The sequence below is a fragment of the Saxophila tyrrhenica genome (genome assembly GCF_035928015.1).
Source record: "Saxophila tyrrhenica strain CCFEE 5935 chromosome Unknown scaffold_18, whole genome shotgun sequence".
NCBI classification, from domain to species: domain Eukaryota; kingdom Fungi; phylum Ascomycota; class Dothideomycetes; order Mycosphaerellales; family Extremaceae; genus Saxophila; species Saxophila tyrrhenica.
Window position 1 is genome coordinate 478,453 of NW_027041750.1, and position 15,433 is coordinate 493,885.

The 15,433-nt window shown below is 55.7% G+C and overlaps 6 protein-coding genes across 6 annotated transcripts; 4 read left to right on the forward strand and 2 right to left on the reverse strand.

Annotated features, from left to right (window-relative positions):
- Positions 1-236: 236 nt before the first annotated feature.
- LTR77_009613 (uncharacterized protein) lies at positions 237-5,574 on the forward strand (the record flags this gene model as incomplete). Its single annotated transcript, XM_064806839.1, has 2 exons — positions 237-860; positions 1,165-5,574. 2 exons carry the CDS (start codon positions 237-239, stop codon positions 5,572-5,574), a joined length of 5,034 nt encoding a protein of 1,677 aa, XP_064655144.1.
- Positions 5,575-5,678: 104 nt separating this feature from the next.
- On the forward strand, positions 5,679-6,161 carry LTR77_009614 (uncharacterized protein; the record flags this gene model as incomplete). Its single annotated transcript, XM_064806840.1, has 2 exons — positions 5,679-5,882; positions 5,952-6,161. The coding sequence occupies 2 exons, from the start codon at positions 5,679-5,681 to the stop codon at positions 6,159-6,161; spliced, it is 414 nt and encodes a 137-aa protein (XP_064655145.1).
- Positions 6,162-6,728: 567 nt separating this feature from the next.
- Positions 6,729-8,228, forward strand: LTR77_009615 (uncharacterized protein; the record flags this gene model as incomplete). The annotated part of the gene is made up of 2 exons (XM_064806841.1): positions 6,729-7,046; positions 7,083-8,228. The coding sequence occupies 2 exons, from the start codon at positions 6,729-6,731 to the stop codon at positions 8,226-8,228; spliced, it is 1,464 nt and encodes a 487-aa protein (XP_064655146.1).
- Positions 8,229-8,773: 545 nt separating this feature from the next.
- On the forward strand, positions 8,774-9,610 carry LTR77_009616 (uncharacterized protein; the record flags this gene model as incomplete). Its single annotated transcript, XM_064806842.1, has 2 exons — positions 8,774-9,271; positions 9,323-9,610. 2 exons carry the CDS (start codon positions 8,774-8,776, stop codon positions 9,608-9,610), a joined length of 786 nt encoding a protein of 261 aa, XP_064655147.1.
- A 423-nt stretch (positions 9,611-10,033) lies between these two features.
- On the reverse strand, positions 10,034-12,720 carry LTR77_009617 (uncharacterized protein; the record flags this gene model as incomplete). The annotated part of the gene is made up of 2 exons (XM_064806843.1): positions 10,034-12,502; positions 12,556-12,720. 2 exons carry the CDS (start codon positions 12,718-12,720, stop codon positions 10,034-10,036), a joined length of 2,634 nt encoding a protein of 877 aa, XP_064655148.1.
- A 637-nt stretch (positions 12,721-13,357) lies between these two features.
- On the reverse strand, positions 13,358-15,116 carry LTR77_009618 (uncharacterized protein; the record flags this gene model as incomplete). Its single annotated transcript, XM_064806844.1, has 2 exons — positions 13,358-14,665; positions 14,715-15,116. The coding sequence occupies 2 exons, from the start codon at positions 15,114-15,116 to the stop codon at positions 13,358-13,360; spliced, it is 1,710 nt and encodes a 569-aa protein (XP_064655149.1).
- Positions 15,117-15,433: the final 317 nt, after the last annotated feature.

The window sequence follows — 15,433 nt, forward strand, 5'->3', positions numbered from 1 at the left end:
TCCTTTCGATATGAATGCAGGAGTAAGCTGGGAAATTGATTAAGATTTGATTAGGAGGCAGGGTTTAAGCTCCATCTTATCTGATCGAAGCTTGCGCTTCGACCAGCTCCGCGTCTTCCACATCTCGCCAACGCGACGTCAATGTATTGAGGTCGTCGATGTGACATCTGATGGCGACGTACTGTACAGACTGCCGGCAGCGATAGGCCGCCAAACGAGAACAACAATCATGCGCAATGTCCTTCCACTTCGAACCACAGGCCGACTCTTCGGACGACGAAGGACAGCTCGACCTCTCAGCATGGCAAGGTGCAGCGAAACCGGCAGTCCAGCGCCCTCCTGTGGCGCGCATGCAGGCGAATGATGAAGATATGGGAGACCAAGATATCCAGGTTGACGAAGCCACGTACGCCACTGCCTCCGGCGCTTTGCAAGAAGACAGCGACGAGCAAGAGGATGCGGCAGATGGCAATGGAGATGGGGACCGCAGCGAGGAGGAAGCCAGTCCTGTGTTGGAAATCAGCAGTGTTTCGGAGTCCAGCGATACTCGCAAGCGACAGAGAAGCGGCCAGCAGAATGGAGCCTCCTCGAGCTTCACCGCGATCAATCAACCAGTCACCCTATCCTCCGACTCGGACAGCGAAGGTGGCCAGCAATCGACGTCTATAAGTTCCAGCAAAGGCCAGCGCCAGCTAGTCCCGGTCATTTCACGTCGGCTGCCTTCGGATGCTGGCGACTTAGAGGACTATGAAGACTTCACGGCTGGCGGCGAAGTTGTACGGCGGGTCATGAAGGAGCTGAAGAACGGGCAGATGGACATCGCATACAGAGTCGAGTTTGAGGACCTTCATGTCGAAGAGGTAGGCCTTCCTGTTATGATCTTTTAATCTTCCTGGCCGGCAATGCACGCCGGATGCACTTGGCTGTGTCGCCAATGCTCCAGCGCATCACTTTAGCCCCTGTTCGACTTCACATTCCCTTCACATGTCTGGCTATTTCCTCTTTGGGACAGGTCATGAGGCCCCCCATCTGTCTTACTTAAACCCCCCCCTTCCCACCCTCTCCTTCCTTCAAACAACCACTACGACAAGCATGAAGCTTCTCAACACAGGAAAGCCAACTATACAACTCCCACCACGACCATCGCTAATAGTAACACTTCAGATACCCTTTGAAGAGCTCCTGTCATATGAGAACGGCGACGTCGCTCTAAACCTCTTCGAAAACCAATCTTCACCAGAGACCACCCCTGAGCCGGAGCCTGTCACACGAAAGCGTGGAAGATCGAGGATGTCTACTTCGCGGCCTAGCCGCAGAGTCGCAGTTCGGCCTGGCTATGTCAGCACTATTGATGCACTCCCACAGTCCGATGATGAGGTCAGCGGAGCACGCACGAGAGGCAGCAAGCGCAAGCGCGGTCAGCAGTCGCAATACATCGATGAGCCACAGAAGTCGTCTGAAGAGGAGCCATCTGAAGACTCTGACGACGAAGGTGGCTCAAGACGTCGGAGGCGACGCCGCGTTGAGCAGTCAAAGCCAAGCCGGTCTCTTCGAAGCTCAAGGCATCCAATCTACTCCAGAGAGTTGCAGGATGACGACGAAGACGACAGCGATGATGTTCAGTACCTCGATTCCGACATCGTTGGGCCGACGACGCGGCGTAGGGGCGCACCAAGGAAGTCTGTATCCGTCGAGAGTGGCATTGGCGGAGGCAGACGCAAGCGCAATCAGCCAGCCATGCGACACTCTGGCCGTTCGACCAGGCATCGAGGCGACATGGAAGAGGTCGGTGAGAACAACATCTACTGGTCTGACTCTTCCGATGAGATGACACGTGCACCACCAAAGCCCAAGGTTGTCGCCGTCCGCGAGCAGTTTAAGACGCCGCCGCGTAACGACGACTTCCGCATGAGGCACAATCAGGAGTGCGAGTCGTGCGGGAATGGAATGAATTTCTCCCCACTCATCTACTGCCAGGGTTGCACACTGGCATACCACAAGGGCTGTCTGGGAACACGAAGCACCAGAGAGCATCTCGTTACGAAACTTGAAGGAGGCGACTCTGTCCTGCAGTGTCGCAGATGTGTGGCTGTCGCTTGCAAAAAGGACCCGACGGCGCCGGACCAAGGCAAATGTGCAGATTGCCGTGAGCACGGTAACGCTTGTCTGCCGTTCCGACCTCGCAAAACGACAGCTCAGGAGCAGAAGGAGCGGGAAGAAAATGATGGAGTTGATCCAATCTACGACGTCGATGCTTCACGTATCAACAAGGCAGACAACGTGCTCTTCCGCTGTCTAAGCTGTTGGCGTGCCTTCCATTTCGAGCACTTGCCTTCTCGCTCAGATATCATGGACATGGATGGCGATGTGGACCCAGAGCAAAGACTCAGAGAGTATAGTCGGGATTGGCGATGCAAAGACTGCCTGGACATGCCCGCCAAGGTCTCAGGGATCATTGCTTGGAAGCCTCTCGACGAAGACAGCTATGACCCTGGCGTCTCAGTCGAAGCAATCGATGAAGACGAGAAGGCGTACCTTGTCAAGTGGGACGCCATGAGCTACTTCCGTGCTTGCTGGATGCCCGGAGCTTGGGTCTGGGGTGTCACTGCGGCCGCAATGAGGAAGGCTTTCATGAAGCGTGACGACAGTCAGCACCCGAAGATGCGCACCGAAGACGCGATACCCGAAGACTGCCTCCGTACCGACATTGTGCTCGACATCAAGTACACCAGCATCGTTCATATCCGCACCGAAGCTATCGACATGGCTCGCATCCGCGAGATCGACAAGGCTCTCATCAAGTACAAAGGTCTTGGCTACGAGGATGCTGTGTGGGAAGCTCCGCCGCTGCCTGACGATGGCGATCGCTGGAACGACTTCGTGATGGCATACAACGACTGGATCATGGGTCGTTACATCCGTCCACCGAAGCCTTCCACGCTGAAGTCCAGACTCGACAAAGCGCGCCACCAGGACTTCGCTAAGCTAGAGAAGAAGGCGCAGCCGGAGAAAATTGAGGGAGGCGAGCTCATGAAGTATCAGATCGAAGGGCTGAATTGGCTTTACTACAAGTGGTTCACGCAGAAGAATGCTATTCTGGCGGATGAGATGGGCTTGGGCAAGACCATCCAGATCATTTGCTTCCTTGCTACCCTTGTTGCCGAATGGAGCTGCTTCCCTTTCTTGGTCGTCGTTCCCAATTCGACTTGCCCCAACTGGCGCCGCGAGATCAAGCGATGGGCTCCGAAACTCAGGGTCGTGGCTTACTATGGCTCAGCTGCGAGCAGAGACCTGGCCAACAAGTACGAACTCTTCCCAGAAGGCAGCAAAGAGCTTCGTTGTCACATTGTGATCACCAGCTACGATGCTGCTTCTGATCCAAGCATCACCCGCTTCTTCAAGAGCGTCAACTGGCAGGGTCTCGTCGTCGATGAAGGTCAGAGACTGAAGAATGACAAGGGCCTTCTATACAGTGCTCTCAGCGCCCTGAAGATTCCATTCAAGATCTTGCTCACTGGCACGCCGCTGCAGAACAACCAGCGCGAGCTGTTCAACTTGCTGCACTTCCTGGACGATTCTCACGATGCGGCGCAGCTCGAGCAGGAGTTCGCAGACTTGGACACTGACAAGATTGTCAAGCTTCACGATATGATTCGGCCTTTCTTCCTACGACGCACCAAAGCCCAGGTTCTGACATTCCTGCCGCCCATGGCGCAGATCATCGTCCCTGTCAGCATGACCATCGTGCAGAAGAAGCTCTACCGCACCATTCTAGCCAAGAACCCGGACCTCATGAAGGCCATCTTCAGCGCGGAAGCGCCACTGAAAGGTGCCGAGAAGGCGAGTTTGAGCAACATCCTCATGCAGCTGCGCAAGTGCCTCTGCCATCCTTTCGTCTACAACAACAGCATTGAGGAGAAGAACGTGTCGCATGGGATGTCGCACCGCAATCTGGTGGACGCAAGCTCCAAGCTCAAGATCCTCGAACTGCTCCTGCCCAGGCTCAAGGAACGCGGACACCGGGTGCTCATTTTCAGCCAATTCCTGGACATGCTGGATTGCGTCGAAGACTTTCTCGATGGCATGGAACTACAGTATCAGCGTATTGACGGAAGGATCAATGCCCTGAACAAACAGAAGCGCATCGATGAGTTCAATGCGCCGGACTCGCAGTCTTTTGCTTTTCTGCTCTCGACAAGGGCTGGTGGTGTGGGCATCAATCTTGCATCTGCTGATACTGTCATCATCCTCGATCCGGACTTCAACCCTCACCAGGACATCCAGGCTCTGAGCCGCGCGCATCGCATCGGGCAGCACAAGAAAGTGTTGTGCTTCCAGCTCGTCACAAGAGCGAGTGCGGAAGAGCGCATCATGCAGATGGGCAGGAAGAAGCTTGCTCTCGATCATGTGCTCATTCAGGAAATGGACGCAGATGACGCCGATCAGAACGATCTCGTATCAATCCTTCGTCACGGTGCTTCCGAACTCTTCGAGGACAATGGTGACCAGGACATCACGTACGACGGCGCGAGCGTCGACCGTCTACTTGATCGCAGCCACATGGAGAACACACGATCCGGAGAAGACACCAGTGCAGAGACGCAGTTCTCCTATGCCAGAGTCTGGGCCAACGACCAAGGCGCACTTCAAGATGAGATGGTTGAAACCGTGAACGATGAATTACAAGCGCCGAATCCGAAAGTCTGGTCCAACATCCTCAGGGATCGTGAGCGTGTCGCGGCGGAAGAAGCTGCCGCACGTGCAGACGCCTACGGTAGAGGTCGTCGAACCCGTGGCAACGTGGACTACAACAACGAAGGCGGGCTGGACGAAGCTGGCATCGAACTCACACCGCTGAAGAATAAGAAGGTGAAGACGGGAGACGATAGCGATACTGACTTCCAGGCCGACGGTAGCGATGCGGACGACGACGATCTCGACGGTGAGCTTGACATTCCAATGGATGGGGATGCGATGGAGGGTGTGGAGGGGGTTACTAAACGTGAAACAGGTCCTAAGAAGAACGGTAAGCATGAGACTCTCATTCAGTCGACACCCAACAAGAAGGCTGCTGCCTCGACTCCGGCTGGCGTGTCCAAGAAAACTCTGGCGACTACGCCGAAGAAGGCTGCGCCGGTTGCCACGCCGAGCAAAAAGTCCAGGTCGGCGGCGAAGCTTCTGAATGAGGAGATTATCGTGATGCCTCGTGCTACTCCCAGCAAGAAGACTGCGAAATCGCCGAAGTTCATTGCCTACGCTCCAAATCCCGATGCTTCTTCTTCAACCAAACAGCCAGGCGCCGGTGTCCCTGGCAGAAAGCGTCCACAGCCGAAGGCGAAAAGTGGAAAAGCTACTGCTCCTCCGGTGAAGAAGCCTGCCGCTCCAGCTACGCCAAAGAAAGCTGCTGCGACTACCCCGGCGTTCAACACGCCCGGTTCGTCTCAGAAGCCCATTCTCCTCGATGAGAGCGGTGACGAAGACGCATTCGTCGGTGCTTCCGAGGATCCAATTCCACAAGATCCTTCTGTTCCGGCAACCCCAGCAGCAATATCTCCTTCTACTCAACAAGCATAGCAAGAACCATTCACTTACAGCACATCCCCAACACAGACCGTCCATCCTTCAAACGCGCCATCGTCGAACTACGCCCCTACATCGGCTCCAACGTCCCAAATCCTATGCCCAGCACGGACGGCGGTTTTATGCAACACCCCCAGAATGCGATTATCATCGACAACGGCGTCAACTGCGTTGCTTGCCGTTCTTACCACCCCGTTGGCAGTTGCCCACTGAAGCTTGCGGGCGTGGAAACGTGCAATCTGTGCGGGATGGCGCATTTCGGGAGCGCGAGGGTGTGTCCACATATCCAGAGCGAAACACAGGTACGCCACCCATTCACTTCCTCTGCTCCCCCATCGTTGGAGGCGTGATGCCGATGCTGATACGCGCAGGTCCGCCAAATGCTCGAAGCCCTCAAACACTCCAACGAACCCGAACATATAATCTATGCTGCAAAGAAGTATCTGAAGGGCTTGAAGGGGAGTCTGGTGCAGATCAAGAAGCAGAAGGAGGCGAGGAGTTTTGCTGCGAGGGAGGTTCAGATGGGGGCGCAGTATCAGCGGGCGAGGGGGCCGCTGTTGGGGGGAGTTGGTTGGGATTGAGGTGAGCGATAGGGGAGAGCGGGGTGGTTATAGCCTCGACACAAGTGCGAGTTGCTTTATGCTACAGCGAGAGTGCAGAGCGATGAAGTATGTCTTTTCAAATGACACACCTGCTTTCATCTCGAATGCTACGTCCCCGAAATCCAGACTCTTCAGCTTTGCACCGGGTCTCTCGTCTTTCGTCTACGCAGGAGTTTCGATACCTGCATGAGGTCTGTTTTGGCTCTGCTGACTCTAGTGAGACGCTAACGCAATGGCTTTGTCAGCCTGCAGATATCACCTAATTCGGAAGGTGGTGTAGCCCTGCGCGCATGGCTATTACTTATTGAGCCTCTTGCGTGGCGTCATGTCTCCTGCCGCTCCATGCGGAGCATACGCGGAAGCATGGTATCGCCTGCTACCGCAACTTCTGTAGGAGATATTGAGTTACGACTGGAGATGGTCAGACCGACCTCGCTTCCAGAGTCGTGACGCTGGGCCTTCAATGGCAACGATATAAGCAGCCGATGTCTATACCTTACGCAAGCATTGTTGAGAACCGAAAAGTAACATCTACTTGTTATCAGAATGCCGCCCTCTAGCTATGCATTCATCGACTGTTCGGAACCTGGCAGCATCCGTAATGCCCGGACGAAGGCTCGTATTCGCAAGCATGCCATGAAAGATATAGGCATCTCACGACGACGACCCCGAACCTGGCACGTGGAGTTGGAGCTTCGTCCGCAACCTGCAGAGGAGGCGACACGACCTGGTTCGGATGAGGGTCTTTCCGGTGCTGAGACAAGTGCCTACCATGTCTTGACTCGAAATCGACAACACCACCTTCCCCGTTCAAACAGCATGCCGATGCGATCTCTCGGCTCCGAACCGTTCGATGCTTCCCCAGTACGCATCGACTGTACTGTGAGAGGGCTCTTGCAGTACTACCTTTGGTACTCGTCGGAATTCCCGAACAACTTTACTTTCTCTCCATGCGCCTCTCGCGTCGTATCCGCTGCGATCCATGACGAGATCTTGTTAAGTTGTCTGCTAAGCTCCGCAGCATCTCGCGTGCAGTACGTCCATGGAGCTGCATTGGCACATGTGCGGAAGCAGGAGGTGTATTGCACGCACCGCGGTCTTCAACTTCTGCAGGTCTCACTGAATGGTTCGCATGTACGGGCAACGCTCCCAAGTGAACGACTAATCGCCTGTGTCCTATACTTGGGAGCCGGTGCAATCTATCGTGAGGACTTTGAGACTGCGCAGAAACATATCGACGCCGCGGTGAAGCTGACAGAGACAATCGGTGGTACAAAGTGCATCCATGACCAACTGACCTTGGTTCGACTGGTCAGTCTGGACGATACGCTTTCCTGTGCCGCGCTGAAGCCGTGCTCTCTGAGGTGCACCTATGATCCAGGACCACTGACGCATGATTGCCCGCTGGGTCAACCGCCGCACGGAGCCTTACCCGATAGCTTTGAGTTCGCAGACAAGCGGTCCATCCCAATAGCTTTGCGTGCAGCGTTCCTGGAGATCGTCGAATGCCGTCGGCATAAGAATGCTCTTGGGCAACTCAAGTCCACCGTATCTTCGGAAGCGCTTGAAGTCCGACAGTGGGTGACGATGCGCGGTTTGGCCATTCGCAACCGTCTATTGGAGTTCACGTCGACTGACACCAAGGCCAGAGTGCTGAGACTTGCATTGATCGTATGGACCCTTCTTCCGCCATGCGACCCTCGACAAACTCGAACAGCTCGAACTCTCGCTCAAAGCATGGTCACTGAGCTCTCTCGCATCAAGGACTCTTCGTGGAGAGGCCTCGAGAAGATCAGGCTGTGGTGTCTTCTTATAGGCTTCTACTCTGCTCAAGAACTGAGCGAGACACGTTCATGGTACGCCGAAGAGATCCGCAAACGGGTACGGTGCGATAGAAGCTTGATCGGACTGCGGCGCGGGACATCGCTGAACGAAGAGCTTATTGCCTTTCAGGAACGTTTTGGCTTCCGCGAACCGACGTTGAGCCATCTCACCGAGGATATTGTCAAGCATCTAAGATTTTGGGATGACTTTGAGAAGGACTGAGCACATGAAAGTCCGAAAGTGGTTGCGGCTTCTACAACCACCACGTCTCGGCTCTCCAATGACATCTGGCTCAAGGCAACAGCCTCCGAGCAACAAGTCAGTATCATGGTAGCTCGACAACCAGGAGAAATGGACGCTGTGGACGGGTGGAACTGAACGAAGTTGTTGAACGGGCTAGGTCTATTACCGGGTCCCTAATCGCACCGGAATATACTGCATTCGTGGACTTCTCATAGAGACGAACGATCAATGACACCGACGAGGCTGCTTGCACCAGGCAAACGAGTCGCCCGATGGTGAGCTACCGCTGGAATGAAGGCGATGCACGACAAATTTGGGTTTGCTTACCCATGGGTGAGGATGTTCAGACTTCTAACTTCCCGCATGCCTCCGCCTTGAGCAATGCAAAGCGGAGTCGACGAAACACATATGAACAACAATGGCTGGTCTCACTCACTGCTCTTCCAACGCTGTCTCCAACTTGCTGACCGGATCATCTTACCACAAACCCGCCTTCGTCCAACAACCACACCGCGCGAACAACCATGCCTTTCTTCCCCTGGCTCGCCGCCACAGTCTGGCCCCTCGTCCCCATCATCGCTTTCGGGATTGGCTACAATGTGGGAGTCGATGAGCATCACGCCCCTCCTCCTGGCCCTCCTAATGGCCTTCAGACTGCCGGTCCTCCAAACATGTCTCCCACAAACGCTGCTACTGGCGCTCCTGCCGGTCCCCCAAACGCATCCCCTACCAGCATGGTCACCAGCGTGACTACCAGCTCTCCTGCCGGCCCTCCAGCCGTCACTCCCACTGGCCCTCCTGCCGGCGTTTCCACAGGCGCTCCCGCAGGCCCTCCAAACGTCCTCCGCGACACCTCAGCCCAGGAGTCCCAACTCATCCTGCAAATCAACCACACCGCGCTCGCCCCACAGGAGCTCCGGCGCCTGCGAGGCCTGCAGATGAAAGTCGCCTCAGACGGCCACGAAGCTCTCTTCAGCGTACCAGGCGACTTTGAAGCCGACGGGAACATCACAGGCATCTGGGTAAGCACCGCCTACTCCTCACCCCACCGCACCGTGCTAACGAGAAAGCAGGACGCACCATCCAACGGCCTCAAGCAAGGCGGCCTCTCCTTCTTCATCCCCGGCCTCCTCACCCCCGTCCAGGGTTGGTGGGCTACCCTCCCCCAAATGACGGCCGACGAGCGTGAGGACATCAAGGAGGCGTTTGAGACCATCTACGAGACGCTCGTCTCGCAGCAGCCGCACGTGCCGGAGCCGTGGCAGTTTCCGAATGCGACGGAGAGGCTGGGATTGTTTGAGTTGATTGGGAAGGTGGTGGAGCGGTTGGTGCACGTTGAGTTTAATGGCACGCAGGCCTAAGGTGGAAGAGTAGCGTGCTGGGAAAGTGGAATGGATGGGAGATGTGGTGTGAGGTGTAGTTGATCTGCTTGATCATGGGGAGCTGTCGATAATAAAAAGTAATGCAGAGTAATTTGGCTTCGCTGCAAGCCATAGAGAAGCCTTTCCAACCGTTCCAAAGCCACCAACTCCTCGCTACAAATGCCGTGACGTCCTTCTCGTTCGTGTCCTCATATTATCATGCCAGTCGTACCCATTCCCCTCAGCCCTCCCTTCTTTGCCGGATCCCAACTCTTCTCTTCTTATCCGCACCCCTCACATCTCCCCCTCGCCTCCCGTCTCGCGCCGCTTTTCCCGCCTGGCCGCCTCCAGGCGCAAATAATCTACCACACATATTATCAGCGAACATCATCTCGAAAACCAAAATCCCACTACCGCCCTCGCTCAGCCAAACCCCGGAGGCTGCGGCGCCTTAGGAGTAATAGCCGCCACCGTCGCCGTGATCATACTCTGAATGTCCTCCATCCCCACCGTCTCGAGATCGTGCATCAGCTCCTCCTGCTGCACCTGGTTCAAGCCAGTGCCGAATTCTCCCGTGTCCATTCCCCAGTACTCTTGCTGCTGTCCAAGACCACCGCCACCACCGCCAGCTGCTTGGTCCAACGTGCCGGGGAAGGGGTAGGCGGGGTTATTCGGGTCGAAGACGGCGTAGGGGTTGTTGGGGTAAGCGTATTGTTGCATGTTATTCGAAGGGCCGGCGGGGGCGAAGTGCGGTTGTTGTGGGCCGGCGGCTGTCCAGCCGGGGATGGTGAGGTCGGGGGTGAAGGCGGGGAGGGCGTTGTATTGGATGTAGGGGTCGTAGTACTTTGGGATCTGCTGTTGCTGTTGTGGTGGCTGTTGTTGGACGGGCTGTTGCTGTTGTTGGTATCCAGACATATCTGGCACGCCGCCATGCTGAGCACCAGTATGAAAGGTGGATGAAGATGCAACCGGCGGTGTTTGTCTCGCATAGTTGGACGGACCCGCGGCAGCGTTGTACCCGTTCGAATACTGCATCTGCGGTTGCTGCTGCTCGACATTCCTCCTACTCGACTGCTGCTGCAAATACCCGAAAGGCGGCGCATGACGATCCGGCGGCGTGGCAACGGAACTACTAGCTACCGTCGCCGGACTCGTGCCTTGCGACCTGCTGAAAGGATCCTGGAAAACCGCCCCAGGGGAATTGGCGACCTCAGAAGGAGAAGCCGCTGATATCGGCACATCTCCGTCTTTGTCGTAGACCTTCATAATGGCGGCGATGAGGTTCTGATACAATTGCACCGCAGAGGCGACACCAGGCCAGCGATCAGACGCAAGCTGGATAGCGTCCATGGCGACCTCGAGATGCTTCTCCACGGCCTCTCGCTTGTGCTTCCGTCGCACCTCCTCGTAGCTCAGCGACCAGAGCATAGTATTGATCGCCATGAAAATCGACTGCGTGAAGATCCACGTCAAGTCAATTGTCTTCTTCGCAATCTGCTCCCGTTGAGTGTGGATATTGTACTCGCAAGCATCGAAGCATTTCATCGCAGCGTCCAGTGAAGGCCGAGGGACTTGCGGCGACGGACGGTACAAGAACACCACCATGGTGTTGTATCTTCCTATGAACCATACCTTGTTCAGTCCGAAGCCTTCGTCTGCTGAAGGTGCTGCGTCCCTCCATGCGCAGAGTTTGGCGTCCATTTGGATGAACCAGGCGTCCTTGTCGCTCCTGGGCTCGGGGCGTTTGCGAAGGTAGAGTTTCCGTCGGATTTCGAGCTGTAGCAACCGCATCTTGAAGAAGTGAATGGCCACCCACTTCTTCAGCACAGGTCTTTGAGCCGTAGGATCAACGCCTTCAGGTGTGATGTGTTTGTCGTCGCACGTCTCGAACCACCCAACATCGATATGATCCTGACTCGTCGCAAGCATCGCAGGTCGTCCAAGAGAGTGCGAAAGGCCAAACTCCATGACGATGATACACCAGAACAGCCGCCGCCGCATGTCAATCTCCAGATGATCCACTCGGCCATCCGCTCGACACCTCGTGATAGTCTTCTCCTCGTTGAAGCCCAGTGCCTGCGCCAGCCGGACTGCAATTCCCACTACGTAGTATATCGCCGTCCTTGTAGGTGTCAGTAGCGAGTACTCCGCCATCAGCGCGAAGCACTGCAGCGTCTTGAGATCCATCGGCTTCACCACGGGCTCCAAATGCTTCAGCGCCGCGAGATAATAGCTGTCCGCCAGCCCAGCATACTGCGTATCCATCTTCTGCAGACTGATTGCAATGACCATCCTTACCACGAATTGCTGGTAAGGCGTCGCTTGTGCTCCGAGGTTATACACCGCATCCACGTCCTTGTCCAGTGACGGCTCGTGCAGTGCTGGATACATCGGCTGCACCTTCAGCTTATACAACTGCACCAGCAGATCTGTCAACGGACGATTCGGCAAGTCCACGGCCGCAACGTCGCTGATCAGAGGATAGATCTTCGACGTAGGCTTGCCCTGCTCCTGGTGGTATATCTCCCTGATCTGCCTGGCCCGATGCTCCGGCACGATCTCTTTAATACTTCTCGAGTCCGTAAACTGCTTCGCCAGCTGCATGACCAGCCGCGTGATCGCAATCCCACTCGACGGGCCCAAGAATTTGGACTCTTTCGCTTCATGCACCCGTACTGTCGCCGCGCGCATCATAGCCTCTGGGTCTTCCGCGCTGTCCTCGTTCTCTACCCGCGCCAGCTCTTCTTCCACGTCGCGCACGCGGTGTTGGAGCCATACTACGTAGCTCCTGTTGACGTTCGCGCCTTTGTTCGAATCGTAGTACTCACAGGTCGAGTTCGTGCGCTCGCAAGGGCCGCAGCGAGGGAGGCCGGGGTCGCATCGTGTTTTCCTCTACACACACACATCAGAGACGTCCAAGAACGAAGCATAGCTGTAAGACTCACCTGCCGACATCGCGTACAGGCCGTAAGCGTATGCGCGACGTTGAACGAAGAGGACGACGAGGCCTCAGCAGAACCGCCGATGACTTTCCTCAGACCTCTATCCCGGTGACTCAAGGTGTTGACGGGCGGAGGTCGTGTCTGCGAACTACTCGGTATGGCTGCCATGACTAAGAAGTGCCTGTGCCTTCGCCTTCGCCCCCAGAAGGTCCGTGGAGGATTCCAATGGCTCGTCGATCACATGTCAATACTTGAGGTTGGTTCGTGAGGCTGGGATCATAAAGTGTTTGCTATGCTGAAGTACGGTATTCGTTCCACAAGCATCATGTCGTGACCACCTGTGCACTTCCGAGGCAAGACGTTGGACAGGAAAGTAAGTTGCAAGGAAAGAAATGTCGCACGAGATGAAAGAGGCGTTCGCAGGTGCAGAAGTGTCAGCCCTATGGATGCGACTTCCCTTTCTTCCAGAAGCTCGCCTGGCTGTGCTCACTCCTTCGACAGGCACATGATAGTCAGACACTCCACTTTGATGCGTCGATAGGGCCAGATTGATGTGCATACCCGCCTGGCTTGCATGTGACGGAGGCGCAGATATGGCCCCAGGGGCGGTGAGATGCGAAAGAGATGTGGCGTCAAGATATCACATGCCTCGGCTGAACGGTCGCAAAACGGTCGAAGAGATATGAGTACCTAGTGGTCGAAGAGTATCAGAGTCATTGGAGCCGTACGAGTACTTTGGGAAAGCATCTTTGGGAGTGAGAAGAAAAGGTCAAGCAGTACGTTTTCTAACCATATCAACAGCTGCTCAACGATGATACGCCAACGCATGATCCAAAATCCACTGAATGCCCTCCTGCCTAAACGTATCCGGCTCGGCATATGCCAGCGCCGTGGTATTCGCATCCCAGACAATATTCTGCGGCTCCTCAACACTATACTTCGGCCACGCCTCCGCCTGCGCATACCGCCCCTCAAACCCGTTTGGGTCCAGAGTAGCGATGAAAGACGCCCACGACGAACTCATCAGCTTCGCCAGTTGCTGGTAGCTCTGCGGCTTGCCTTGGAAAGGATTCACAGTCCCGTGAGCCTTGTTGTAGCCTACGCCTTGGGTGTTGTCGAAGACGAAAGCGACTTCCTGGAAGTGCGTGACTCCGACCTCGAAGTCTGATCCGGCAGGGCGAGTGTTGAAGCGGTAGCAGTACGCCGGGACGCCAGCAGCGGCCCAGGCCTGGCAGGCGCCGCGACGGTTGGCGATCATGACTACGTCGCCGAAGTAGGCGGCGCTGCGCTGGTATTGGTGTCCTTTGCCAAAGGGTTGCGTGTAGGTGTAGTTGCCCACCGTCTCGACGCCAGGGATCCAGTATTCCGGTTCATTGGGATAGACGTCTGGGAGCATTTCGGCGAAGTAGCGGGGGAGGGTGGCTTGGACTTCGTCGCTGGAGGCGAAGTCGATGAAGTCTTGGGTGCTGTTGACACCCATTGGACCGAAGGAGACGCCCTCATCTGTGTTGGCGCCGTCCATGATAGGCACCTTCACGAAGTCGCCTTGGGCTAGCTGGATGCTGCCAAACTTGGCTACGAAGTCGCCGTCGACGATCGGTTGCCAGTCTCCAGCAGAGCTGGTGTTGAAGAGGTTATTGAGTTTCTTGTAAGGCACAGAGCGAAGACAGTCGAGGGTGTCGATGGAATGCGCACATCCAGCAGCCTTCACGACATGGTCATACTTCGGCTGGAAGAAAGTGTTATCGCGGTAGCTGTTATAGGGCACGGGGTTGCCGGACTCCATAATGGCCGCGCGGAAGATATTGTCGTCTCTGCCGTTGTAGGCCATCAGATGCCAGCCGACTGAGGCAGCTCCGGCACTTTCGCCCCAGATCGTAACCTTGGAACAGTCTCCGCCGAAAGCACCAATGTTCTCATGTATCCAGTGCAGGGCTAGACGTTGGTCACGAAGGCCCATATTCGTGTTACCGCTTCCGGAGACCTCTTGAGACTGTAGGAAGCCCCAAGCAGAAAGGCGGTATGCAATAGAGACGCCGATGATGGGTCGACCAATATCGACACTGTTCTGAACAATGAAGCTCAGGTTGTACCTCTCATCGGTAGCTCCTCCCTAGAACCAGTCAGTGTCCGCTGCCACTTCCTCTTGCTGAAGTACTGACCATATACAGCCCTCCACCATGGATCCACACGCCAAGAGGTAGATCCTGGCCATCACAACCAGACGGACGAACGACGTTCAACACCAGACAGTCCTCAGAGACAGGATAGCCGATCTGATCGCCTCCATACCCAACACATTCTGGTGCATACTCCGTCGCCTGCAAAGTACTGTCGTACGTCGTGTTCAAGCTCTGCGGGTTACGGAAGCGCAGCTCATTCACCGGTGGCTGAGCGTACGGGATCCCGAGGAAATAGTCCTGATCATAGGTGTTCGAATGGACGCCAGAGATCGTTCCGTTCTTGACCGTCACGGTAGGTGCACCAGAGGATTGTCGCTTGGTCTCGGATACAGCAAGAGCAAGGGTCTCAGTAGACAGCGCTGCCAGTGTGAGGAACTTCATCATTGCTCAGTGGCTCTCGTCGAGGAAGCTGACCAGAGACGAAGTGGCCGGCGAGCGGAGTATATGTAGGTATCCATTGTCGACTCCAGCCATCGCTGCGGACTACGTCAGTCAACACCACTTCACAAGCTTCCGGCAGCGGGGAGGAGACAGGCATGATCGTCTCTGTGAGTGGCTCTTCATCCCGTCAAGCAGCGGTGCGAGATCGAAGAAGGCAGGTCGAGTGTCTTGCAGAGGGCGGGGGAGTGTGGAGTTGATGCAGGCCATGTCAAGTCCACCAATCAACAACACATCTATCTTGACACCGTGAAGACGGC